Below are 27,778 nucleotides of genomic sequence, written 5' to 3' on the forward strand. Positions count from 1 at the left end.
ACCAACAAACGAACAAGAAAAGTGGGGTAGAAAGAACTTTATTGGGCTCGGCTTCCAGCCTTGGCCACGCGGGTCCCGCCCGCCGCGGGCCCAGGTCACGGTGCGCCCCCACCACCCTCCTCGTCGTCGTCGTCGGCCTCCACGTCGAGGCCCGGGATACCGCGGATCTGGCGCTGAAGCGCGCCGCCCAGTAGGGGCAAGGCCTCCTCCTCCTCCTCCTCCTCCTCCTCCTCGGGGGGCGGCGGCGGTGGTGGGGACGTGGCCCCAGGGGCGGGCTCCGGGGGCACTGGGGGTTGCGCCGGCGCGCCCTCGGCACCCTCCGCGCCCCCTGCCGCTTCTACTAGCGTCCCCTCGTCCAGGGCACCGCCCTCGGCCTCCTCCTGTTCCTTCTCTTCTTCGGGGCTATCCGTGAACGGGTTCTCACCCTGTGGGGAAGGGACACAGATACTGAAGGGAGGACCCGCGGGGTCCGGGGGAGGGGGGGGGGGGACCCCGGGGTGGCGCGCCTCACCTTCAGGTAGCGCTCCAGCTTCTTGCTGATGATTTTGTTGTTGAGGATGCTGCGGGCCACCATGAGCGAGGACTTCTTGGACTGCTCCATCATGAGCTGCAAGCAAGGCAGGCAGGGCTGGAGAGGCTGCTCTTGGCGCCGGAGAGCCCCCCTCCCCCCACCTCTCCAGATCTGCGGAGCCCTCCCAAACCCCTCTACCCTTAGCTTAGCACAGCTGAGGATTCTAACCACGTGGTATAGGTGGACGAGTGTACCTTGGGTACAAGCACGGAGCCCAGACCTAATCTTTGTTCAGATGCTCCATTCTTCTACACCATACTTACTGTATTGGTTAAAAACAAGTCTTTACAGCTGTACAGCAGAAATCTAATGTGCTTACATAAAAACTACAGACAGTGAACAAATTAAGAAACCTACTAAATGCTGAAGGTGCAACCCCCAGCAAGAAGCCAACCGCCCATATGCAAGGGACTCGTTAGGATCAACAGGGAGAATATAAAAGTAGGAACACAAATGTCAAACAGCACATTTAAGGGATATACCTCCTTTTAACCCACAGAATCCCCAAGATGAAGAATTATACCCCAAATGTCAAGGTTCAGTGAAGAGAGACAGTTCTACCCCTGATGGTGAGAGGGCCAACTGTTTACTTCCTTTCTGGAAAGCAGTTTAAATAAAATGTATTAAAAATTAAAATGTCTCAGTAATTCTTTACAGGAATCTATACTAGGACTTGGAAACATTCATGCACGTGGCTGCAGTACTGAAAAACTGGAAAGCACCTAAATGTTCTTCTGTTAAATAAATAAATCATACATTCAAAAAGATGACCGTGCAGTCCATAAATAGGGCTCATCTCTCCCCCTGTGTGATAAGAAAGGTGTGTGATGGGCCAGTGTGCACACAGCATGCCAGAGCCTTTCTGTCTGAAATGGTAAGCGGTTCCCTCAATGGTCGGAGTACAGGCAACTCTCACTTTCATCATTATAAAGATTATGCAGAAAGCTGTAAGCCGAAAGACAAGGATAAAAGCTATTTTTGTTGGCATGGGAAGGAGGGGCCCACCTCCAAAAACCCTACTGTGGCACCCCAGCCAACTCTATACGTCATCATCTCCCTTGCTGTTTATACTCCCTTTCCCAACCTTCACTTCTTTACTCATTTTCTCTACTGCTTGGGGAAAATACCGACAGACTTCAAGGTCTGTTGCTCAAAATGAAACAAATTAAAGATGCACAATTAGGATACTAGGTCAGCCCACTTGCTCACCAATTCCTCACTTGCCAACACATTATCCTCCTCCCTGGAGGCACCAGACAGGTACACACAATTCCCAGCTGAAGCCCATTTACATTGTTTCCAGATTTTTGCTACAATAACCAAACACCACCAAAATAACCTTAAATACTTCCATGTTGGTGCTTTTAATTTTACCAAACAGGTTCCCCAAAGTGACGGGTGCCCCAGTACTCTGCAAAAAAAGTTGTAAGTTGTAAATTGTAGTAGGTGGAGCTTCCTCCACCTGTATTAAAACAATGTACTTATCCTTTGGCCTCCTCAGCAGCATCAGATGTTATCACTGTTGGATACTTTTGTGGTCCAATGAAAGAGAAAAGAATGTGTGCTGCCTCTCAGGGCATTGCCCTGCCCAACAGCAAAATCTGAGTGATCTGATACGCATGCTGGGCCACCTGCCCAGCGTTTCTATGAGGTCATCTTCTCCACAACCTCTGGGTTTCCTGGCTTGCTCTCAGGAAGGCTTTCTGTAACCTCAAGGTAAACAAACGATCTTCTAAATTTTGCTCTTTTATTTTTCACGTGTATTATTTCTGGAATTGAATATATGGTATGAGGTTAGGGGTCCAATTTTCTTCTCCAGAAATTTATGAGATAAACCATTGTCTCTCCGTTGAATGGACATATAGGTCTATAATCCCTTCTCCACAAATCTGAAACCCAGAAGGAAAAGTTTTCCCCTAAAACTCCATTATATTTTTATACCGTCTTTATTTATCCCACTTCTGTAAGTCACTTGAAGAATTACTTATGGTTCAACTACAAGTCACTTTCCCAGATCCTGCTAGGGATGTTAGCGATCATTACCGTGTAGACGTTCTGAAACCAAAAAAAAAACACCTGATTTGAAAACATCTGGCCCCAGGATTTCAGATAAGGAACCTGTACTGACTTTAACAGTTACTAAGTTCCAAAACATACTGGAATCTTTCATTAGACTCTCTAATCTGGTTCCACCATTTTATTACTATGCCAATATCACTTGTTTTTAATTGCAGTGGCTTTGTAAAAGGTTATTACCTGAAAAACCAAGTCCCTGAACTCAACTACTGCCCTTTGTATAATTTTCTTGACTGTTAGACTTAATTCTACAACATAAAACTTTCAAACAATTTCATTCCATCTCCCTCCCCAGAGTATGAATGGAATCCCATTAACTGTCCACATTAATATGTGGGGAGATGTAGTTTTGTTTTGTTCTGCTATTAAATCTCCGAAGAAGAACACTGTATATTTCTCTATTCACTGAAGTCTTATTTCATATCGAGTTTAAGATCCCATACCTTTCTTCTTAAATCTATATTCCTAGTTATTTTGTGGATTTTGTCATTGCTATGAGTAGTTTTTTCCCCATTTACATTTCTAACTGGGTATTACTACAATGGAGAAAAGCTATTACTTTCTGTATGTTATCTTAAATTCCCCTTCTTTGTGAAATTCTATTAATTCTAAGGCCATTTTGCTGTAATCATTCAGCCTTGCTAAGAATATAGTCAGATTATTTGCATATAAAGTTTTCATTTCCAGTATTTCACACTCACTGACAGTTGCTCATTTCTTTTTATGTGTGTGGTTTTTTTTAACATTTATTTTTGAGAGACAGAGTAAGACAGAGCATGAGTGGAGAAGGGGCAGAGAGAGAGGGGGGACACAGAATTCAAACAGGCTCCAGGCTCTGAGCTGTCAGCACAGAGCACGACGTGGGGCTTGAACTCACGGAGTGCGAGATCATGACCTGAGCTGAAGTCGGACACCTAACCAACTGAGCCACCCAGGCACCCTTGATAGTTGCTAATTTCTTATCAAGCCATCCTTCTATTCCAGAAACGAATTATACTTATATAGTGTATTACATGCTTGAATTGAATTGAATACACTGGATTGGTAATTAGTAATTTCTACTTAGCACTTTTATTCTTTTTTATTTATTTTTACTATTTATCTTTAAGTACTCTCTGCACCCAACGTGGGGCTTGAACTCACAACCCCAAGATCAAGAGTCGCATACTCTATTTGACCAAGCCAGCCAGGTACCCCTACTTATTAGCACTTTCATTCTTTAACACTAAACTGATCTACAGTTTCATTTTGGCATTATCCTTATCAGAGTTTTGGAATTAAGTTTAAAAAGTCTTCCTAAAAATGCAATGGGGGATGGACTTTCAGCATGGAAACCTGACAAGCTATGTGGACCTGCTCCCTGGTGAAACTGATGAAGACGATAAAACACCACAATCCTTTCAAGTCAAGGGAAATGGTCCTAAGGACATACAGTGAATGAAGAAACACTAAGGAAAAGCTACTAAAACTCAGTAAAGATTGTGAGTTGTGGTGGTTTAAACATGACCTGTTGCTTTCTTGCCTTTCCCAGTTCAGAGTGATGGGAAAACCCACTCCAGATGCTGCAGCCCAAGAACACAGGCCTCGGACTCTACCCAGCTCATCACAGTTGGAAGGCCGCATCTTCTCAGGAGGCACGGAAAGTCATCAATTCTCATTCTGAGCTACCTGCTGTGGAAGCTAAGTTCTAGACAAGTTCATCTGAGAGATGGTGGTGCCCTTCTTCTCTCCAGCCCCCCATTCATGGAATGGAGGCTTGACCTAGGGCACAGTATGCTGAGAATAGGTTTCACGCTGCCCTAGCTCTGGCTTGTTTATAAAGCAGAGGTCCTGTGCCTTGGAGAGGCAAACCAAACCAAGACCAGAGGCTACAGCTGTCACCTTCTCTCCCCAGTCTCTCTTAAAACAGCAGGCACTGAGAAAGCAACACTGCATAATCACCCCACCCAGCTCCAGAGTCTAGGTGCAGGTTTTACCCAGGGGTAGGCCTTAAAACAATGAGCTCCCAAATCTCTTCCCAAAGGAACTTACTTTATTCACAAGACTGTGAAGAAGTTCAAGACAGGAGGGTATGCAGAAAAACAGGGACACTAGTAGATGTGATAACAATATAAACTAAACCATCAGCTTCCCTGGTTACCAGAACCAGAAGGACAGTTAAGAAGAGCCTACAGGGCTCAGAACTCTCAAACCATGACCTCAAAGATGATTCCTATAGAAGAGTGTGGATTTATTTAATTGGATCAGATTGAGGAGGAATTTAATGCCTCAAGGCATTGCTGAAAACAACACAGCCATCAGTCAACAATTTGTATAGTTTGTAACAGCTAAGGGTAGTCTAGGCAAGAAAAAAAAAAACCCTGTCAAAACCATTGTTATCCCAGGGTGGCTAGGCCCTTGCTCACAGCTTCCTCATTCAAGGCACCCTAGCAAAGGTTTCACTCTGGCAGAGACTTAAAAAATAATTTGACTAAACAAACAGATAAGCAAATATAGTAGCAAGACTGTGGTGGGGGTGGGAAGAAGAGAAAAGCATAATCACAGGGTCTCATCAAATAGAGAATATCAGTAAAGAGACAAATTATAAAAAAAACAAAACTAAAATCTTGGGAGCTGGAAAGCGTAATAACTGAAATGAAAAATTCACTAGATGGGCTCAACAGTAGATTTGAACTAGCAGAAGACTTAGAGAATCTATAGATTGGTAGATATGATCTGAAAAACAGAGAAGAATGAAGAAAAACAGTCTCAGACAACCTTGGAACACCATTAGGTGACCCAACATATGCATAATGGAAACACCAAAAGAAGAGGAGAAAGAGGCAGAAAAAAATACATGAAGAAAAATGTAGGCAAACTTGCCAAATCTGATGAAAGATTTGAATGTAGAGATCCGACAAACTCCAAGTAGGACAAATACAAAGAGATCCATAAAAGACTCCTCGTAATAAAAATGCTGAGTCAAAGACAAGGGAAAATGCTTGAAGCAGAAAAAGAAAAATGAATCATCACTTAAAAGGGAACCTCAATAGGTTAAAAGTTGGTTTGTCACGAGAAACGAGGCCAGGGGGCAGTGAAATGACACTGAAAATGCTCAAAGATAAAAAGTGTCAACCAAGATTCCAGCACCCAACAGAGCTACCTTTCAGAGGTTAAGGTGAAATAGAGACATTCCCCAAAACGAGTACCTGAGAGAGTCCGCTGCCAGCAGACCTTGTAAGAAGCACCAAAGCTCTTCAGGCTGAAAGCAAGCGGCCCCAGTTATTCAGATCCATGTGAAAAAATAATAAAGGTAATTATAAAAGACACTAACTATGAATGTATAATTCTTTGCCTGTCTTCTCAACTGACTGAAAAGAAGTTGTATAAAACACACACACACACACACAGAGTACTGTTTGGCCTGTAACATAGAGAAATATGTTTGCCAATAACAGCACAAAGAAGGTGGGGGGATTAAAGTTGTACTGAACTAACAAGGAAGTGGGAACTTGAATCCACAGGAAGAACACAAATGAAGAGAACCAAAAATAAAAAATAAGAAGGCTAATATAACAAAAGCTACAAATATATAATTGCTGTCCTGTCAGCTTCCTTATTTTATTTACTTATTTATTTTTAAGTAGGCTTGGGGTGTCTGGGTGGCTCAGTCAGTTGAGTGTCGAATTAAGCTCAGGTTATGATCTCAAGGTTCGTGAGTTCGAGCTGTGTATCGGGCTCTCTGCTGTCAGCACAGAGCCCGCTTGGGATCTTCTGTGCTCCTCCTCCACTCATGCGTGCACTCTTTCTCCCTCAAAAATAAGTAAACATTTTAGATAAAAAAATAATAAAATAAAATAAAATAAAATAAAATACTCAGCTTCATGCCCAGCATGGAGCCCAATGTGGGGCTTCGAACTCACGACCTTGAGATCAAGCCCTGATGAGCTGAGATCAAGAACTGGATGCTTACCCAACTGAGCCACCCAGATGCCTCTCTTCCTGTCAGCTTCCTTTTTTTTTTTTTTTTTTTTTTCCCAACGTTTTTTTATTTATTTTTGGGACAGAGAGAGACAGAGCATGAACGGGGGAGGGGCAGAGAGAGAGGGAGACACAGAATCGGAAACAGGCTCCAGGCTCCGAGCCGTCAGCCCAGAGCCTGACGCGGGGCTCAAACTCACGGACCGCGAGATAGTGACCTGGCCGAAGTCGGACGCTTAACCGACTGCGCCACCCAGGCGCCCCTGTCAGCTTCCTTTTTAAAAGACATAATATTATGTAAAGCAGTAATTACACTGTTATTTTATCATTGGCTTTATGTTATTGGAACTACAACACATTTAAATAAAATACTATGTATAATGGTAATAACACAAAAATCTCCCATGTAGAGAGAGCTATATGTGAGTAACTTAATCCCACTGAAATTAGGTTATTGTACCTGACAGATTTTGAGAAGTTAATATGTGTAAGATAAGACCTAGAGAAACTACTCAAAAAATAATGCCTAAAAATGTAGCACAAAAAATATCATTAAGGAAATTAAAAATTAATTAAAACCAAAACCAAACCAAAACAAACAACAAAAAAGCAATACAGGGGGAACAGAACAAGAAATGCAAATCTAATAATCTCAACAATAATATTAAATGTGAATGGATTAAACGAACCATTCAAAAGATCATCAAACCGGAGGGGAGGGTTCCTGGGTGGCTCAGTTGGTTAAGCATCCAACTCTGGATTTTGCATAATCGCGAGATTTGTGAGATCAAACCCCACATCAGGCTCTGCGCTGACAGCGCGGAGCCTGCTTGGGATTCTCTTGCTCCCTCTTCCTGCACACGCGTGCATGCGCGCTCTCTTCCAAAATAAATAAATAAACTTAAGGGAAAAAAAAAAGATGCTCAACATCATCGTCATTAGAGAAATCCAAATGAAAAATAAACCGTGGATACCATTTCAAACCCACTAGGATGGCTAGAATCAGAAAGAGAATAACCAGTGCTGGAGAGTATGAAAAAATTGGAACTCTCACACAGTTGCTGATAGGGAATAGAAATGGTGCAGCCACTCTGGAAAACATCTGGCTATTCCTCAAGAAATTAAACAGTTACTTCTGACCCAGACATTCCACTCCTAGACACATACACAAGAGAAATAAAAACATATACCCACACAAAAGCTTGCACACAAATGCTCAAATATTTGTAACAGCATAATTTATAACAGCCAAAAAGTGAAAACAATCCAAATGCCCAAATTAATGAATGGGTAGACCAAAATGTGGTCTATGCATGCAAGAGAGTATTATTAGGCCATACAAAGGAATGAAAATCTGACACATGCTACCTGGATGAACCCTGAAAACGTTATGCTAAGTGGAAGAAGCTGATCACCGAAGACCATGTATTTTGTGATCCCATTTACATGAAATACCCAGAGACAGTATACAGAGACAAAGAGTATATTAGCGGTTGCCTAAGACTAAGGAAGCATGAAGCATGGGACAGGAGGGGTGGGGAGTGGGGGGAGAGGAATGACAGCTAAAGGGTTTCTTTCTGAGGTGATGAAAGTGTTCTATAATTGATTATGGTGATGGCTACACAACTGTAATATATTAAAAACTACTGCATCGTACAGCTTTTATGGGTAAATTGTATGATATACAATTTATATCTCAATAAAGCTGTTACCAAAAATAATAATTATAAGGTTTCCATTCATTTCCATAGTTGGAATCTCTAAAAATACGACATTGAAATTATACTCAAATCTTCACATATCAATGATTTCTGGTGCTTTCTAAGTATCTCTTTCCTCACCCTTCCAAATCCCTCCATTAGTAGTTATGGTTTTTTCTTTTTTTAAGTATATTTACTTGAGAAAGAGAGGGAGAGAGCAGGGAAGAAAAGAGAGAGAGAGAGAGAGAGAGAGAGAGAGAGAGAATCCCAGGTAGGCTCCAAGCTGTCAGTGCAGAGCCCGACATGGGGTTCAATCTCACGAACCACAAGATCACAACCTGAGTCGAAATCCAGAGTAGAATGCCTGATCAGCTGAGCCACCCAGGTGCCCCTCTTCTGTTCTGTAAACTTCTTTTAGGATCAATTTGGAGTTTATGTTTTACTAGCTATCCTCATATCACCTAGATTTTCCACATTTTAATATTATGCACGATCCAACCTCTGTCATCTGCTCTCTGCCTACCCCTTATCAGCTCCCAGTTCAAAACCCAGTCATGGCAAGACCCCTACAAGATCTCCTCAACCACCTAACCGCATCCCACTGTTGAGAATTAGTGCACCAAGAAAGACCAGAGATGAATCTGATGGCCGTGGAAAAAAGTTGAGAAATGCTACTTCCTACACTTCCCCTCGTTGTCATCATCTGCCCATAAATCCCCTTCGCCTTCCTCCAGGTGATGGCAGTCAAGCCTCACTCTGGCCCAGACCCGGTCCTAGACTTCTCAGCTCTCTCCCTACTGCACGGCCCCTCCATCCAGACCGGATCTCCAACAGCCACCACCACCTCAATCACAAAACACCCACCCTGACTTCTATGCTAGGCACTGGGGACACACCGGAAAACGAGACTGAATTTGTTCACCTTCTTGCCGGACTCGCTCCTTTCCCTGTACCATATACCTACCCCCCCACCTTAGCAGCAGCTCTGGCCACCCAGTTACCCAAGCCAGAAACCTGAGACATCCCAGACTCCCGGTCATTTCCTTTCTCCTCACTCGAAAAGCGGAGGCCCCCCTCTGTCTCGGTACTACGGCAGTTCCTCCACTCCCCGCTCCGCACCGTCTCCCTCCACACCAGGTGCAACACCAACTCTAACCCCGTCACAGCGCCTGACCTAAAAACTCTGCTGCCTACAGGAGTGAGCCCAGACCGTCATCCCAACCCTCGTGAACCTCTGAAGCCCCGACCCCTCCTCCAGCAGCACTTGCACTGCACACTTTTTGTTTGGTTTCTGAACCTATTCTGGCTGGTGGCCCCTATGCACACAGAGGCCCCCATATCCCATAGTGTTACAGTCCAGCTCTGATGACACCTTCTCCCACACCTTCTCCCCATTTCCCTCGCCTCTCCCTGTAGCTGTACTGACTGCACTGGGCCAGAAATGTCTCTATCTGCCTGCCCTGCCACACTTCCTACAGTTCCTCGTGGGCAGGCAGAGGTTATAACCCCAGGACCTTCCCAGACGCCTCACCAAGTCAACCCACAGGATGGCAGGAGAGCACCCGTGGCCACTCACCCTGCGGTTCCGGTTGTGATCCATGGTCTTGAGGTGCTTCTGGATGATCCCAAACTGCATGGGGATGAAGAGGTCACAGGCTGCACAGTGAGCTGCCTCTACCTTCTTCACAAAATGCTCCATGGCAATTTCTGTAGGGCGGAGAAGGAGAGTCACCACTGGTTCCAGGTGCCTAAGACAGACCCAGCAGTTTGGGAAAAACACCAGACCAGCTCCTCACCTCACCCTGCATTTCCACGTGGGCCTGAGGCTGTTCTCGCTGACCCTCCCTGGGGGAACAGAGGGGTGTCGTGACCCCACTCAGAACCAGAGGAGGGCAGGCTGAATCCCTGCCTAGTTGGAGTGAGATGGAACCTCCTTACCTTGGGTAAGATCTTGGTCTCTGTAGATCTGCTGAATCAGACCATCAAGATCCTCCACGGTTTTCCGGAGTTCCTCTGTCTTCTTGGTCTTGTTGGTGACGTATTCCTGCCAAAGACACAGAGGAGATCCAAGGATTGTGTGGCTGCTCTATGTTCCAAGGAGTCCGAGAAGCTAAGAGCAGCTGTGCCGCTCCAAGGCTCACCTGCAGGAAATCGGCTGTCTGCTTGGGGAGCTTGGTGCCTACGTATTTAAAGTGCTCCTTGTGGAACTTGCTATCGAGATGGCTGGCCATCTCCTCCTCGTAGAAGGTCCGGTATTTGCAGAGAGAACACACAAATTGGATCCTGCCACAGGAAAGAAACGAAGGGCTGAGGCCTCGAGGGTCCCACGGTACAGCGCTGCTGCCTCACCCAACCCAGTTGCGAGCCCTGAAACAGGCCTTGCTCATGGGCCTCTGTCGTTCGGTCCCAGCAGGGGGACAGGCTGGGACCAGTGGGGTTGGGAGTAGAAAGGGACAGAAAGTCTGCAGGCTGCAGTTACTGCAACGTGGGGGACAGGGGAGGAGCTCTTCCTTCCCAGACAGGAGGCTGAACCCTGAGGCAGCAGCTGCTGCAACAGGCAAGGAGTCGCTGGAAGGCTGCCGGTGGGCCTCTCTACCAAGGCTGGGCAGGAGCTTGTGCACTTGGCCCAGCTGGGGACCGGAAGGAAGGATGCCCTGGCGTGAGCCAGGTGGCCCTGAGGTGCAGAGTGGAGTACGCAGTCCCGAGGCAGGGCCCGAAAAGGTGCTGCATCTTCCTTCTGGGTCTGGGGGACTGAAAGGCCCAGCCCATCCTCTGCTCAGAATGCTTGGGGGTGGTGTCGGGAGGGATGGGAGGCAAGCAGGCCTGGGCTCCTGCTGCCTCATCTTCCTCTTCCAAGAAGAGACCAGTCTGAGCTGGAAGGAGGGCGCCCGCCTGGCCTGCCAGAGGGCAGCCTGGAGTCACCTGAGCGAGGTGCTCTGTCTGGGCCTGGTGTCCACAGCAGAAGCCCGGGGTCTGGGGCCTGAGCTGGAGCAGGCCGCCGTGGCAAGGGGCGGAGGAGGCCAGCCGCCACCGAGGCCTCGGGGCGGGTCCCTACCTCTGCCGGACGTCCTTATCTGGGCCACGGGGTCAGCTTTGTCTGGAGAGCCCAGGGGCCGGGCGCCGGCGAGGCTGAGGAAGGTCCAGCAAGAGCAAGAGTCTGAGGCGGAGGAGGAGGAGGCAAGCGCCAGTGCGGGAGCCCTGAGGGCAGACAGACCCGACCAAGGGGCGTGAAGGGCTCAGCCGCAGACAGGCCCGGCCTGACAGGGCCGGCGGGCAGGGCAGAGGGCAGGCCCAAGGCTGCCACAGCCCACAGGTGCTGCCATCTCTCCTGGGCGCGGCGACGGCCTCTTGGCAGCTAGCTGGGGTGGCACAGGCGCCTTGGACCTTGAGTCTCTGATGAGCTGGCCCCCTCCCGCAGGGGCAGCGGGCCCCCAGTGCACCTCGGGGCTCGTGCGCCGAGTGACCTAGCGCTGGAGCTTCTGGGCAACGGTGCCGAGCAGTGTCGGGTCTCAGGTCAAAGACGCTAGCGGTCGCCAGGCGGCCGCAGTGGGGCAGGGATGGAGTCAGGCCTTGGGAGCCGGGCCTGGCGGGAAGCAGGGTCCATGCACGGCCGAGCAGGTGGCAGCTCCCAAGGGAGGCCAGAGGGCGGCGAGGCGGCAGAGCTACGGCCCTGCTCTTCAGGCGGCAGCCCCCGAGCGAGGCAGAGGCAAAGGAATGGAGGGCAGCTGGTTACCTTTCCACCATGCGGTCTCGCTGCCGCTTTTTCTGCTTATCCTGGCTCTTCTTGCCTGCCTGCAACTTGCGCTTGATCTGGCCACTATCGTCCTGGGTGCTGAGGGCCCCTGTGGAAACAGAGGGCACAGTCACTAGCCTGGCTCCACCAGGTCAGGGCAGGCCCTGGGGCCTCTGGCTGGATCACCCGCCTTCTACTCCAGATAGTCCATCCTGAAAGCAGCTGTCCGAACAAGGACTCCGGCCACGAGCAGGGCTGGGTACCCTGGGCTGGGCAGGGAACCATTCTGGCCTAGGTCCTGAAGAGGGGAGGACACAGGCTGACCCCACCGCTCTCCAGAACACCCACATTCCAGAGTGGGCCCCAGGGAGGCTGGAAGGCAAACAGAAGCCATCTCGGTGGGGACGCTGGCACAAGTTCAGAGGGGCCAGGTGGCGGGATGCAGGGAGGCCATGGCTGAGGCCTAAGTGCAGCCCCCAGAGGTAAAGACCCCAAAGCTCACAGGGCTCGGCCCACCCCCCACGGTGCACCGCGGCAACACTGGGCTGAGGCTGGATTTACTGTTAGGTACCTGCTGGCGCTCATCACTCAGGTAGGGGGACACGGACTCCCAACAGGGGCTGGAGAGGCGCTAAGGGAGAGGACACGCAAACCAGAGCCGTAAAAACTCCACCGAGGGTCCCAGCTCAGACACCAGCCACTGAGGACTCGGAGCTGTGCACTACTGGAGGGTAGGGCGTATGCCTGGGGTTCCCCCCAACTCTCTTGCTTGCTGCCCCCACCGAAAGGTAAAGCCAATGCGCTAGGCAGACAGGGACCACTGCCACCCACAGCCTCTGTCTGGGAAGAATGGGGGGGGGTGGGGCAGAGTGAGAAGGAACAGAGGAAGAGGAGCCCCCCGCCAGCGCATGCCAGCCCCACGAGGGAGGGCCCCAGCTGGCCGCACATCTGTCACAGCCCTGCCCTCAGCTGGATCCCTCCAACTGTGAATGCCTGGAAGCGCCGCCCCAGCACCCGGGCCGCTCAGAAGACTCACCCTTTTCTGCATCCTCTTTGCTTTCTTCTTTGCCTTCTTCTTTTCCCTCTTCATCTTCTCCTTCCTAGAACACCATTTCAAACGCCCCACGTTAAAGCTTGTACAGTCATTTACAAAGGCTCTAAATGACAAGGCCCTGCTATGTACCAAGCACGGAGCCTCACATCCTCCCAGCAGCCCTTGCGCAGGGGGCTCATTCCACCGTCTCCTGATAAAGAAACCTGGGCTCTGGCTGTGTGGCCTGCTCGCAGCCCATGCTCTATCAGATCTCCACCTCTCTCGTGTTGGTCACACGTGCATGACCAGGATGGCCCGTGGCCTCCGTGGAAGGCCCTGCTCTGCAGCACAGGGGCTCAGCCAGCCCGCTCTTCACAGGCCCCACCTGCTGACAGCACACAGGGCCCGGCCACTTACTGCTCTGGAGCCCTTCTCCACAGCCTCAGCGCCTTCAGTGCCCTCTGCGGCCTCCCCCTCAGTGCCCTCATCTGAAAGGCAAAACAACACGAGTTCAGTCCAGGAGCTCCATGGGGCAGGGGACAGGGGCAGCAGCCCAGTGCCCTAGCTCACCATTATCTGAATCACTATTATCCGAGCAGTCCGTCCGGGTGGCTTTGCTGTCTGGCTCATCAGGACTGCCGCACTGCTTTCTCTTCTTCTTCTTGGTCTGGATCAGAGAGAGGGAGCTGCGTCAGGGCGGGTGGCTCTAGGACCCTCGCTCCACCCAGTCAGGGGCCCAGAGGGACGGCCTCCTCCACTCACCCGGAAGTCGGCTGTGGTCCAAGTCTTCCAGGTCCGCCTCATCTGCTTCATGCCATTGCCAAACCCGAAGCCAAAGCGGGAGCCACCTGGGAAGGTGCCCCCGCCACGCATGCCCTGGAACATGCTGTACTCGGGGATGATGTTCTGGGAGAAGAGGGAGGGCAGCCGGGAGGCACCAGGCATGCACTGGCCCCGGGCCCCCATAGGGTCTTCCCACATGCGCCCATAGCCCGAGGCCATCGGCCGGCCACTCCTGGAGTCCCGGGCCCAGCCCTGAGCCCGTGGGCCAAAGGTGTCGCCGCCACGCATGCGGAACTGGTCACGGTAGGCATCGTACTGGCCCTCGTAGGCCATTTCCATCTCGGGGTCAAGTTCGCCATAGTCGTAGCCTGACCGGTATAGGTCGCGCTCACTCAGAATGGCCCTCGAGTCACAGGCCTCATAGGAATCGTATCTGCAGAAGCAGGTGGAAAGCATCAGGGAGGCCCTCAGGTCTCATTTCCCTTGGGTGTAGCCTACTGTTCCTGCCTTTCCCAGTAGCTCCCTGTCCTGGAGATGGGAAATCCCACTCTAACCCACCCCACCCTGTCAGAGAGGCACAGTGTTTAAAAATGCCAATAAAAAGGTTTCTTGGGAGCCCGTGCACCAGCCTGGGGACCCTAAGAAAAATGGACAATAGGGTGGAGAGGATCTCAAATAGGGGCAGAGATACCCCACAGCCCTTACGAAGCATGTACGTATGTATGTGGTAACCACAATGCCCAAGGCTGTACCTCAGGGTACAGAGCCAGGCAGCCCAGCACCCTGTGGTATGTGGGCAGTCCAGCACACGAATGCTTGTCCAAAAGGGCTGATAACGTCCATGAGAAACCCTGTGCCGGTCTCATCTCCCTTGGCTGAGGGAACTTCCAGCACTCCAAAGGTCCTTACCACCCAGAAGGACAAGGGAGACAAAGTGGAGAGGGTTTCCCAGGAAAGATGCTGTGAGTTTGCCCAGGGCCTAGAAAAAGAGCCCTATCGCATCAACCTTGTGGGATGGAACCCTCCATAGCAACTGGGAAGGCAGGCCAAACCTCCCTCCTGGGAGAAAGAGAGCGCCACACAAAGCTATTCTAACAGTGGGAACAGCCCACATACCCCCAGCCCTGGCCCCACACGTCAAGCAGGCCTGGGGGCCCCTCCATGCAAAGCTGGGCAGCCAAGCAGCAGCAGCAGCAGCTGCGGGAGAAGCAGCCGGCACCACCTGGTCACTCCCTCCCCTGTCCTGCCCCCCAGTCCCAGACTGCAGAAAGAAGGGGCACAAGTAGCCGGCACCTGCAGAGAAGGGGTCCACCTGGCCACTGAGCAAACAGCCAAGCCCCTCAGCTGCAAGCACAGCGGCTGCCAAGCAGGAGGACAGGGGGCATGTCTGGGGCTCCCCCCACCCTTTTTGCTTGCGACAGAGCCAGAGCATGAAAGTCCCTCTGGCAGCCTCTGCTCCCCAGTGGCCCCGGGGCCTCACCTGAACCCACCAGTGCCCAGCTGGACCCCTCCTTACTCTCTGTTCTCCTCCCATCTGTCAGCTGGAGCCACGAGGCTGCCCCACACCATCACATGCCCTCCTCACTGAAGCCTCTCACTAGGGCACAAGGACTTCTACGCCGGCACCAGTTTAGACAGTAACAGACGCCCACCACCTGATGCTGTGGAATCAGGCAGGTCTAGGTGGCAGGCCCAGCTCTACCACCTGCTCCTAGGTCCCTTTGGGCAAGGGATGTGACCTCTTGTGCTTTGAGCATGAGGACAACAACAGTGCCTCACAAAGGTGCTTTTGAGGCCCAAGAGGCACACTTGGGTCAGGCTCAGAAGAGCAGACAGGAAGTGTCCACATCTGCTCTGTCTCTTAGGTGGGGATGGCCCAGCTCGCTGTGGTCCGCCCCAAGGACTCATCCCCCCCACCAGCCCTATCTGAGGATACAAAGCCTCAGGAGAACTCCTCCAAATGGCCGTCCCCAGAAGGAGGGGTCACTTAACACTCTGGTCCTGAGAAGAGCCATTTGGAGGATAGCGAAACCAGCCCTGTTAGGGCTTGTTCCTCACCCTACAAGCTGGGGGAGAGGCTGGCCACCAGGCAATTGCAAGGGGCAGGGAGGGGGCTCAGGCCAGAGAAGGGAAGTGCACTGGACCCCAAGCAGTCTCTGGGAGCCCCAGCTGCAAAGCAAGAAGAAAGGAAGCAGACACAGGAGGCGGTTCAAAGAGGGAGACGCCAGTAGGCAGCAGGCGCCCCTGCAGAGTCTCACCCCTGGGCAGACACCCACTCACCTTTCTCCACCTGAGCCGTACATGCCTCCTTGTATCATGTCTGTCTCCAAGTGTGGCACCATATCTAAGCGCTGGTTAATTCTGGACAAAACGGAATCGGCACTGGCGCTACCCGCAGCACTAGGGTTTGTATTTGTGTCAGAGCTAGGCATTTCCCAAGAGTTTGAAGTGGCCATACCATACCCATAGTTGGTGGTGTTATCCTGGCCATAGCCATAGCCATAGCCATAGTTCTCGTAGCCTGCAATGAGGAAGACAGAGACAGACAGAGATGGCAGGGATAGGGAGAGGAGATGCACACAGACACGGCAAGACAAACACAGAGACAAGGACATCTGTCACAGAGACAAAATGGGGACCCTAGCCACCTCAGGCTGGGTGGGCCCTAACTACAGGACCTCCTGTGAAAGAGCAGCTGGCCCCAGAGTCCCCGGGCCCCCCGAAGGTACCTCCCGATACACTTTGGGCAAGCTGGGCAGTGGTAGAAACACAACCAGTTTAATCCCAAGGGACAGGAGAGCCATCATGGGAATACTTGCCTCTGTTTGTCCCAGAGTTCCAAGTTCCATATCCTACAAACAGTAAAAGCGTAATTACATCTACAATTGATGACAATACAACAAGAGCTTACTTCAGACACAAAGATGATGATTCCCAGTATCTGACTGATTACAGAAGACTGAATCTCCCCCGGGAAGCCCTGAGCTTCAGAGCACTACATAAACGACCCAGGTCACTCCCTAACCCTGGTGCCCAAACTTCTGTGGCTCTGACCAGCTCTTAAGGGCCCCCTCCTTGCCAACACTGTCAGCTAAGGAATTGGCTCTTTACACTCCTCCCCGAGGAGCCAGAATTAGATTACCCCAACTTCCTGCTAAGCACCAATCAGAAGAGGAGACTGGATGCCGGTGCCTCACCGACAGTGCTGTACAAGAAGTTCGGCACAGAGCCCACATCCACTCTGAAAATCACATCACTCAAATCACCCAAAAAAGCCATCTGGAACAGAGAAACTGACCATCCTACTCTTCCAAGCATATGCCTTAACAAGGAGGGCCACCATATCCTTGAATTGCATGTGTGTGCAATGCTAAAACACGTTAGCAGAGGTAAGGACAAGGCACAACTCCTACCTTTCAAAAGCTATTGAGAGGACGATCTGGATTATAAACCAAATATGCTCTGGATTTTATCACAGCACATGAGAAAAATCAATTCCTTCAGGAACATAAAGCCAGTGAGAACTGACAAAGTGCAAAGCCAAGTGGGAATTCCAAGTCAAGCAAACATGGTTCCTCTCCCCAGAGGAGTCTACCAGAACAGGTGACCACTTTCCCCATGTCTCTGGGGAGACTCCAGACTTGCCTCCTACTCCCTATTGTCTCTACCCTGCAGATAGACAAGACATGTTCATCCCAAGGCAGGGACCAAAGCTCAGTGAGATGGCAGCATGATGGATGGCAAGAGTCCAGCCACAAGAGAGCAAGAGTGTATTAACTTGAAAAGATGGGAAAGCGCAGGCCAGGTGTAGACCCGAGGTCCTACACTCAGGTTCCTCCTCAATCCAGCACATAAACAGAATGGGTAGGTGTCAGAAACCAGCAAAGAACCCTAGGTGACCATTAAATCTAATGCACCTCGAGTGCCAGAGCTCACAAAGCAAAAATCCTTTCAGTTGGGAAAACCAAAGCAGAGGCTTCTCCTTCATTCAGTTTTTCAACTATCAATCGGAGAACGCAAAAGCACAGGCTGGCAGTGCTGGGCACGGCTCAGGCCGAGAGCACTGCTCACTAAAGGAGCCACTTCTAACTAGAAAGCAGCAAAGGGACAGCCCAGAGCAGGAAATCAGGAGAGAGACGAGTGGAGTGGCAACGGAGAGTTCTGACAGGCAAGAAAAGAGGCTGGCAGAAGCACACAAGGAATAATACACACTTCGCTGAAGCAGCTAACAGAGCCCAGTCGTGTGGATGTTTGCACCAGGAACAGTGGACACCAGCTATTCAAAAGGAGAAAGGACTGGGAAGCACAGGCAGACCCACTGGGGCTCTGCTTGTGAGGCCTGTATATGGTCCCCCAGAGCTTTAGCCACCGAAAATCTGCCAGCACAGAGCAGGGAAGCACAAGGAAAGGAAGCAGGAATGGGCACTAACTCTGTAAACACAAGGACAGGTGGGTGGACAAGTAGGTGATGGCCCAATGACAGGCCTCAGCAAGCACTCTCCAGGTACTACTTGCTATGTCCAGGGCAACTCAGACTCCCTGAAGGGCTTCCCCACAAGGTGCCTTCAAAGGGAAACCATTGTCTACACTATGAGGCCTGGGGAGTCCCCAAGACCTGTCCCTTCCAAAAGAACATCACAGCTCACTTCCACCCCCAGAGGGGATGAGACCAGTGCTGACATAGGGAATTTTAGGGACGTAATTTTTTTAATAAGAGAAAAATAAAAGCAGATGGTCACCATAAGCAAAACTTATAGAACAAAAACATAAAACAATGGAAATGTTCAACTTCAAGGAAATAGTTATCCAGATTACAGCCTACCTTCTCGGTGACAAAGCTCACATAGGCATCAAAAAAGAATCCACTGGGGTGCCTGGGTGGCTCAGTCGGTTAAGCATCCAACTTCGGCTCAGGTCATGATCTCACCACTCGTGGGTTTGAGCCCCGCATCAGGCTCGGTGCTGACAGCTCAGAGCCTGGAGCCAGTTTCGGATTCTGTGTCTCCCTCTCTCTCTGCCCCTCCCCCCCGCCGCCCCCCCCCCCCCACTCTGTCTCTCTCTCTCTCAAAAATGAATAAACATTAAAAAAAAAAGAATCTGTTAAGCCTTACATAGTACGAGGAAATGCTTCTAACAGTAAGCAAATAAAGGAAGACAATTCTATCCACCCATAAATTATTCAACTACCTAAATTAGGAATGCTGACAAAAGTATTAAAATGGTGGGGCACCTGGGTGGCTCTGTCAGTTGAGTAACTGACTCTTGGTTTCAGCTGAGGTCATGAGTTCACGGTGGGGAGTTCGAGCTCCGCATCAAGCTCTGTGCTGACTATGCAAAGCCTGTTTGGGATTGATTCTGTCTCCTCTCTCTGCCCCTCCTCAACCCTCTCTCTCTTTCTCAAAAATAAATAAATAAATGATAAAAATAATAGAATAAAATAAAATGGTGGGGTCTCGAGTGACTGTTTTTCAAAATGTTATTTAAAGTTGCTCTATTGCTCTTGTAATTTAAGCCAGAAGGAAATATAAAATGGCCTTTATTCTTTCACACGACTTCCTACATAAACCTCAAAAAAAATCCATACAGATTATAAGAATAAGTGAGCTTAGCAAGGTTTATTACAAGGTCAATAAATAAAAATCAACCCAATTTCTTCAAATTATCAATGACTGATTGAAAACTGAAGCTTTAAAACGTACCATTTACCTTGGCACTGACAGTAGGAAATATTTGGGTGTAGATATAACAAACTACGTGCAGGATCTGTGTTTTGAGAACTACAAAACTCTAATGAAAGAAATCAGGCTGGCTCAGTCTGTAGAGCATGCAACTCTTGATTCCTGGGTTGTGAGCTCAAGTCCCATGCTGGGTGTAGAGATCACTTAAAAAACAAAATATTTTTAAAATTTATTTTGTTTAATGTTTGTTTATTTTTGAGAGAGAGAGAGTAGGGGAGGGGCAGAGAGAGAGGGAGACAGTCCCAAGCAAGCTCCACACTGTCAGCGCAGAGCCTGACACGGGGCTCAAACCCACGAACTAGGAGATCATGACCTGAGTGGAAACCAAGAGTCAGACGCTCAAATGACTGAGCCACCCAGATGCCCATCTTTTTTATTTTTATTTTTTTAAGTTTACTTATTTAGAGAAAGAGAGAGAGAGAGAGAGAGAGAGAGAAAACACACAGGCGTGATAAATTGGACTTCATCAAAATGAAGAACTTTTGTTCTTCGAAATTCACTTGACAAGAGTAGAGATGATCCTCAGGCTGGGAGAAAAGATTTGCAAATGGCACATCTGTTAAAATGCTTGTGCCCAGAATTTATAAACCAGAAGGAAAATAATTCAAAAAAGATGTGCAATCTGGACTGTTGTTTGATTAAAAGGGGTGAGGCAGACAAGGCAGGATAGGGAAGCCATACAAACCAAGTCGCTTCTCATTTATGAAATACCAGATACCTCCATACTCAATTTCAAAACATTCTCTAAGTCTCCCTCTCCCCCGGGACCAGATGCTAATACTTCAGGGAGCTTACTTATGTCCACTGATTCAGTGACTCTTGAGGTAATGTCAGGGTGTAGGCTTGGTCTTTCCCCAGACCTTAGTAGTAAAACAAATTACCCATCTCAGCAATCAAGGCATTATCCTTATTAATTCCAAAGAGGGCTCCTTCTCACAGACACCAACAGTCACAGACCACAGAAAGACTGGTTTTATTGGCAGTCAGGGTTGCCAGAGCATACCCAGAGAACATCTGTGGATTCTGTTGAGTGGCTATTTCTGAATTAGAGAATTAGCGTGTCTGATCACAACTGAGAAATCAATCGGACATTGTCCCTCAACCCTATGTGAGGAACCCGCTGGCTTGGGACGGTCTGACTGTCTCTAAAAACCCTGCTAGATTCAGACAGGCAGCTTCTCTCGTACAGAGGTCCCACACACTACATTGAAGCTAAACTGATGGTTTGGTTTCTAGCTCAGACCATCCTTTGGACTTTGGCCACTCTCCTTCCCAGACCCTCAAGGGAATTTTCTGAAGCCAGACTTTTGTCACAGACCGTATGTGCTTCTAAGAAAATGTTACGGGGTCAAAGGAACCAATCATTTACAGCTCCAAGAACTCTAGCCTGCTCAGTCAGCAGCCATCTTTCCCATAATTGTCTCCAAGGGAAGCACCGGCTATTCTAACAGCCCACCACACCATTTTATACAAGTTTGCATTTGGAAAAGCAAGGCAGGGCAAAGTCAAAGGCAACTGAGAAGACACCAGAGCACGCACCCTCTGGTTCCCAGGGGCCCACACTTACCATAGTCACAGGTAGGCTGAGCGCTCGTGTCTGAGTATGTCGACTGCAAAGTGGTTTCAGATCCTTGGACAAAGCCTAAATATATGCACAGTGTGGTTAATTTCCCCAAACCAGCCATGTGGAGATGACCTAAGATTACCCTTTGGTGTAGACTGGCTGGCAGGCCCTCTCCTCAATGGAAAGCCTCCAAAAATCCTAGCTTCTGAACACTTTAATTATACCTCCAGAACATATTAGCCAATGAAAAGATGGGCTATATTTAACTTGCTACACCAGAAGAACTGGACAAACAAAAGTTTAAACACTGTAAACCAAAACTTCGTTTTGATAAATCAGTACCCAAACCATTCAGTTAAATGAGAAAAATACTTACATCAAATGACTGAAACATGAGCCAATTCAAACAAGGATGGGACTTGGTTCTGAACAATACTAAGGCAAATAACACCCCTCCCCTTCCCCCAAATCTGACACCAAAACTGCTTTGTATTTTTTCTCATTAAAAAAACGTGTACATTACCTCCTCAATGCAATTACTTGGGGTGAGCACATTTATATTGGGTAAATATTATACATGGCATGTGTATTCCTGTTTTCTCAACTCTCAAACGATTTCTTAGCTTAAAATGAATTAGTACCAACTAAAGAAAACTTAAACCTCTACCAGAAACTACTCTTAAATGATGAACCCTGATAGTATTGTTAAAATTACATTTAAAAATATTATTTTTAGGGGTGCCTAGTGGGTCAGTTGGTTAAGCGTCAACTCTTGGGTTTTGGCTCAGGTCATGATCTCAGGGTTTGTGAGTTTTAAGCCCCTCATCAGGCTCTGCACTATCAGTGCAGAGCCTGCTTGGGATTCTCTCTCTTCTCTCTCTGCCTCAAAATAAACAAACATTTAAAAAATGCTAATAAAATATTATTTTTAAGTAATTTACCCTTAGCACTGAAACTATGAAGGATACCATAAGAGGCAATATTTGCTTTTTCTCAGCAGAGCCAACTCCTGACAAATTAAAGCCAATGACTTTGACAGCTTTTTTACAGCAAAAGCATACACCAAGTGCCTCCCCTCGGGGTGGGCATTCACATGTTGACAGTCTCTCTAGCTCATCTTTTAAGACCAAAGCAACAAAGATGGCCGCCAACATCAGCCAACACTGAACAAGTGTCTCCCCCGCAGGGCGCTAAGAGCCTTTTTATTTTATTTCATCCTCACCACAGCCAACAAAGGGGACAGGGCCAACATCCCTTACCCTGCAATTCCAAGTCCAAAAAGGTCTGAAAACCAAGTGTTCTCCTCAAATGTGGTGCCAACACTCATTGTGGGGCAAAACTGACCTGTGAGGATAATTACGATTTTTCTTTACCCAATTTGGTACAGAAATAATGCATTTAGTTACAGGGTGCTACCCCAGACCTCAAGTGCTGTGGAATGTCCTTCTCTCAAGCTAGAACTCCAAAATATACCCAGCTCCAAGGGTTTCAAATAAAGATCGGTGGACCCACACTTTAGCCTTACTTCCCAGAGGAGGGAATTGAGACTGGGCAGTGGTGAAGGAGAGAGTCCCAAGTATCCACCCAAACCTCTTCGCCTTTCCTAATGAAAGAGGGGACATTAGAATGGATTCCCTCCAGGGGCCATCCCAACATGCCTACGACATAAGCACTGTCCACAAGAAACACTGGAAGCGTGCTTTGTACGGTTCACCGGTGGGGAAGCCCCACAGTGTACACATAAGCAGCCTGCGTTTACCTTCTCCGTTGTTTGCTCAACTAGCTTTCTGAAACCTGTTTGTTCAGCAATATGGCCCCCCGCAAAATGGCTCCAGACTTCAGCTACTGTGGTTTGTACACAGTGCAGCCGCAGCTGGAACCTACCACACCCTGACAGGATTACTAACTGGAACGCAGTATGAAAGCTGCAGAGCAAAAGATCTATGTCTATTCAAAGGAGAGGCGCCCTAGTTCTTCCCTGGGAAAAAGGAAAGACAATCCACCAAACCTTCAGAGGTCAATGGCAGCCTCTGCTCTAGTTTGGTCCTCCCCATGTTAACGTTTTGTTCCACGATACTGTCTCTAGAGCAAATTAAGCTCCAAGTATGAATAAATTTTTGTCCGGTTCCAACCTTCTCTCCTTGGCTCGGTTTACCAGCCTGATCAGCTCTAGAGGAGAAAATAAAATAAGCAAGGGTTTGACCCTACAAACCTAAGGCTCAGGCATGGATTTATAATTATGTATCATAACCCCTCCTTCTTGGTCAGACTGACATCTTTTTTACTCAAAAATACACAAAGCTTCTCAGGGTTTTTTTTTTTTTTTTTAAGTTTATATTTATTTTGAGAGGGGGAGAGAGAATGTAAGCGGGGGAAGGGCAGAGAGAGAGGGAGAGAGAATCCCACGCAGGCTCTGCGCTGAGTCACCCAGGCTCCCCAAGCTTCTTTTTTTATTCCCCAAGTTTTATTCTTTTTTTGGAAGGAGATTCTTTGAACACATGACAAAAAGTGATAAACACTAGAGGTCAGGGCACCTAGGTGGCTCCCTGGGTTAAGTGTCAGACTCTTGATTTCTGCTCAGGTCATGATCTCCTGGTTGGTGAGTGAGTTTGAGCCCCGCGCCAGGCCCTGTGCTGACAGTGCGGAGCCTGCCTAGGATTCTCTCTCGCCTCTCTTTCTCTGCCACTCCCCTGCTCATGCGCGCCCACTCTGGCGCGCTCCCTCTCCCCCTCTCAAAATAAACAAACATTTAAAAAATTCTAAGAACTAGAAGACAACTGGAATGAAGTTAGGTTGCCTCCAGCCTGATGGTAACCAGCCTCCAAGATGGCCTCTTCGGATTCTTGCCTCCTGACATTCCGCTGTCCCTTCCCAAACTAACAGAGGTAGCCCGCGTAACCAGTAAGGCCGCAGAAACCTCGGAGTATGACTTCCCAGGCTCTGCCTTGCTCTCTTAGATCACTGACTCTGGGAACAACAGCCCAGCACGTTGTGAGGAGACGCAGGCAGGCTTGTGGACAGGCCCACTCGGTGGGGAACCAACAGCTAGCATCAACCTGCCAGCTGTGCGAGTCTGAGTCACCTCAGAGGAGGATCCTTTGGCCCCGGGCAAGCTTTCAGATGAGTACAGTCCCAACGACATCTAAAACGTAACCTCATGAGAGATCCCAAGCCAGAACCATTGAGCTGAACCACTTGTGCATTCCTAACACCACCAAACACTGTGTGAGATGAATGTTCTTATAAAAGGACTGGTAGTAGTGTTTCAGACCTTCCTCTGAAGGCCTGATTCTGCATTTTTCTCTCCTGTTTTTCCACTGCTCTCATCCTTCCCCTCAGTGCCACAGACAGGGCCTCCTTTCCCAAGTACACACAAAGAGACTGAATTCAGTGGCGCCTGGGTGGCTCAGTCCGTTAAGCGTCCGATTTCAGCTCAAGTCATGATCTCACGGCTAGTGAGTTCAAGCCCCACGACGGGCTCTGTGCTGACATTACAGAGCCTGGAACCTGCTACAGACTCGGTGTCTCCCTCTCTCATTGCCCCTCCCCCGCTTGCGCACGGTCTCTCAAAAATAAAAACAAACATAAAAAAGTTAAAAAAAAAAAAAAAAGAGACTAAAAAGCTGGACAGATCATCAAAAAAAAAAAAAAGCTACTGTAATCATTTTCTATGCGTAATAATCATGGTAACATTTGCGTCAAGTCCTCCAGAATTCCTCCTTAAAGGCAAAGAGTTGTCTGAAATGTGACTTAAAAAGCTTTTGACTTTAGTGGTCTACTTCTTTAAAGGGAAAGGCTCACATTATCAAGCTGCTGTGGTTTTCAGTTGATCAAGACCAAGGAAAAAGTAATCATCGCCCCATTAGCCTGACTCCCTCAGTGAGCCAGGAATTAAAGCCTACCAGATCTGGAGTTGAACTTGAGACCTGGCCATTAGCGGCCTAACTCGGTCTCCTTGTCTATAAACGTAAAATGCTCCCTCATTAAGCTACTCCACAGCACCCGACCATCCATCTTCTGGTTTCCTCAGCAGTCTCGCCCCTAAAAACCAAAGACCTGTCTTCCACCTCCTGGTAAGACTTGGAGAAAACGATTGCGTCTCAATTCCGGAGTTGTCAGCCGCGACCCGACTGACTTTCCTCCTGAACCAGGAAAGCTACGGAAAGGCTAGGGCAGGGCTGTCCAACCTCGGCACTACTGATAATCCACCGTGGCGGGGTCCATCTGGCACGGCACAGGATGGTCAGCAGCATTCCTGGCCTCTACCCCCCAGATGAGGGAAGCAACCCCACCCCCCAGATGTGACAACCCAGAACACCTCCAAACACCGCCAAACGGACCGGGGGCGGGGTGGGAAGGCAGAATCGCCCCTGGTTGAGAACCACCACCGGGCAAAGGGATGGTTACTCGAAAAGCTAGGGTTCTCACCAAGCTCCTGGCCTGGGGGCCGGAAGAGGGAGGCCTGGCACCACTTCCCTGCGGAAACCAACATAAAACAGCCTACAGAGCGGCCCCAGAGGCTCCGGTTCCATCATCAGCCCCCGAACATTCTAAGCAGAATGTAGGTTACCTGGCAACCACACTTTCACCAGCCGGGTACCCCCATTAAAACGGGGGGGCCTCGTCTATGGCTCCGAGCTGAGAGGCCTCATCTGTTACTGCCAAAGGCAAACCCAGGCGGCCTTTCAAAGTCCTCCAGGGATAATTTACACTCGCCCAAGCATCTCCCAGGGCCCCCTCTCTCTCTCGATCTCATCAGCCACCCTCCCCTCTGCTCAAATCCCACCAGCCTCCCTAGCTGCTCATCTAACAAGCCAGGCCGTTTCTGCTCCTGGGCCTTTATGCCAACGGCACCCCTGACCAGACACCCTGAACTCCCCCTCACTCCATTCAGGTCTCTGCCCAAATGTCGCCTCTTCACAGCGAGCCCAACCCCCTCCCCCTGACCCCCCGCAACAGAGCAGCCCCCGCGGAGTACTGACCGCCGGGGAATACATCCTATATTCGTTTGTTTTCCTGCTAAGATCTGCCCGTTAGCTGCTTGAGGATTTCCTGCCAATATTCCAGCGCCTGTTCAGCACCTGACACGATGAATCTGACAGATGGTGAATGAATTGACACAGAAGCCGGTCACTCCTCGCAAGGCTCAGGCTCAGCCCTTTGGCCCCGAGGCTCCCCGCTCGGCCCGAACCCTGCAAAAATGTACTGATCGCCTGGGGCCAGGAGCCTTTCCTAGCCCGGAGCACGCAAAGGGGCTGGGAGGGGTGGGTGGCTGCGGCGTTTTGCAGGGAAACTGCGCGGGGGGCAGGGTGCGGCAATGGCGACGGCAGCCAGGCCCGCCGACCGATCTCAAGGGCTAAGGACCCGAAAAAGGGTGGCCTGAATCTGGGTCTGAGGAGACCGGGCCAAGGGCAGAGGTGATGGGCTCAGAGAACGCAGGCGCCCAGGCCAGGGCCCTCGGACACCGGTGACAGAGGCCAACACCTCGGGCTGCCGAGAGCCAGGACGCTAAGCCGCAAGCACAAAGAACTGAGACGCCAAGGCGCGAGGGGGGCGAACCTGAGGCGATGGGCCCGCGGCGCCATTTTGTGACCGCAGAGAGGGCAGCGTCCAGGCCCCGGGGGAGGTGTGGGAGAGCCCGGTGCGGCTCTGGCACATCCCTGTCCCTCCCCACCCGACGCCCGACCCCTACCCTGCCGGGCCCACCTGTATAGCTCATGGCAGCAGCTAACACCGCAACCAAGGACTCGGGCAGCTGCCCCACACGTCCGACGCCGGGATAGCGGCGGCGACAATCGCCGGGGCCCCTTCTAACACAACCGAACCCGCCTCCCAACCCCATTGGCTCGCGTCGGATCGCCGCTTTATTCCTATTGGATGTCAGCGCCGTCTATCCCACCCCATCCTCATGCCAGAGGCTGATGGTGCTGCCGATCTGGCGAAATCCCCGCCTTCTGTTATTCTAAGCCCGCGATGATTGGCTGAGAGAGGCAGGCCAAGAGACCGAATCTTGTAGAAATCGAAGGGGCGGAGCCGTGTACTACGGGAAGACTTGAGGCCCAAGCGTGGCTGGCGGAAGGAGCGCCTGTGCCCTGGAGGGCCGCCAGAGGGAGCCGGAACCTCCGCGCAGCACACTGCTCCAATCTCGGCCCTGCTACTGAGGTGCTGTGTAAATCTAGGCTGTTTAATTTCTCTGGTCTTCGGCTCCAAAACGAGCACAGTAAAGCCATGCCAGAATGAAAATTACAACTAAGCGCCAAACAAGATACTGGGCATACGTTCAGTCAAACATTTGAGATAATATATGTAAAGAAATCAGTCCAGGGTGCAGAAATGTTTTGTTACTAATTGTTGCATGATGATAATAGGTACATTTATATAGCATGTTTATATTGCACATAAATATTGCATATGTAATAAGTATATCTGTTGCATATGTAATAAGTATATCTGTTGTTTATCATCTCAAATGCTCCCTCATACCTGCAAGGATCTTTTTAAAGAGTTTCCCATTTAAAAGCTGAAACTGAGGGGCGCCTGGGTGGCTCAGTCAGTTAAGCGACTCTTGGTTTTGGCTCAGGTTTCGCTCTCACTGTTGGGGAGTTCAAGCCCCTTGTGGA

General features: G+C 49.7%; 1 protein-coding gene across 4 annotated transcripts; it reads right to left on the bottom strand.

Moving 5' to 3' along the window:
• Positions 1–22: 22 nt before the first annotated feature.
• AKAP8L (A-kinase anchoring protein 8 like) lies at positions 23–26,980 on the bottom strand. Of its 4 annotated transcripts, XM_042928757.1 has the most exons (15): positions 26,865–26,979; positions 21,162–21,236; positions 16,676–16,708; positions 16,320–16,377; positions 16,137–16,217; positions 13,836–14,289; positions 13,644–13,740; positions 13,491–13,561; positions 13,077–13,140; positions 12,041–12,149; positions 10,449–10,590; positions 10,246–10,351; positions 9,884–10,014; positions 512–607; positions 23–425 (listed from the first exon to the last, which is right to left on the bottom strand). In XM_042928757.1, exons 1-15 carry the CDS (start codon positions 26,875–26,877, stop codon positions 96–98), a joined length of 1,860 nt encoding a protein of 619 aa, XP_042784691.1. In that variant the 5' UTR covers positions 26,878–26,979; the 3' UTR covers positions 23–95. The 4 variants fall into 4 exon arrangements, 3 of the variants coding, with proteins under 3 accessions (XP_042784691.1, XP_042784692.1, XP_042784690.1); XM_042928758.1 differs by lacking the exon at positions 16,137–16,217; XM_042928756.1 differs by having other exon boundaries at positions 16,137–16,377.
• Positions 26,981–27,778: the final 798 nt, after the last annotated feature.

Source organism: Panthera leo, chromosome A2 (assembly GCF_018350215.1).
Source record: "Panthera leo isolate Ple1 chromosome A2, P.leo_Ple1_pat1.1, whole genome shotgun sequence".
NCBI lineage: Eukaryota > Metazoa > Chordata > Mammalia > Carnivora > Felidae > Panthera > Panthera leo.

What these genes read in the sequence shown, in the direction of transcription:
- AKAP8L (XM_042928756.1), bottom strand. An exon ending in GAACTCTGGGACAAACAGAG is followed by an intron (nt 16,378 to 16,675) that starts GCAAGTATTCCC and finishes TCCTCATTGCAG; the next exon opens with GCTACGAGAACTATGGCTAT. An exon ending in AGCTGGAGCGCTACCTGAAG is followed by an intron (nt 426 to 511) that starts GTGAGGCGCGCC and finishes CCTTCCCCACAG; the next exon opens with GGTGAGAACCCGTTCACGGA.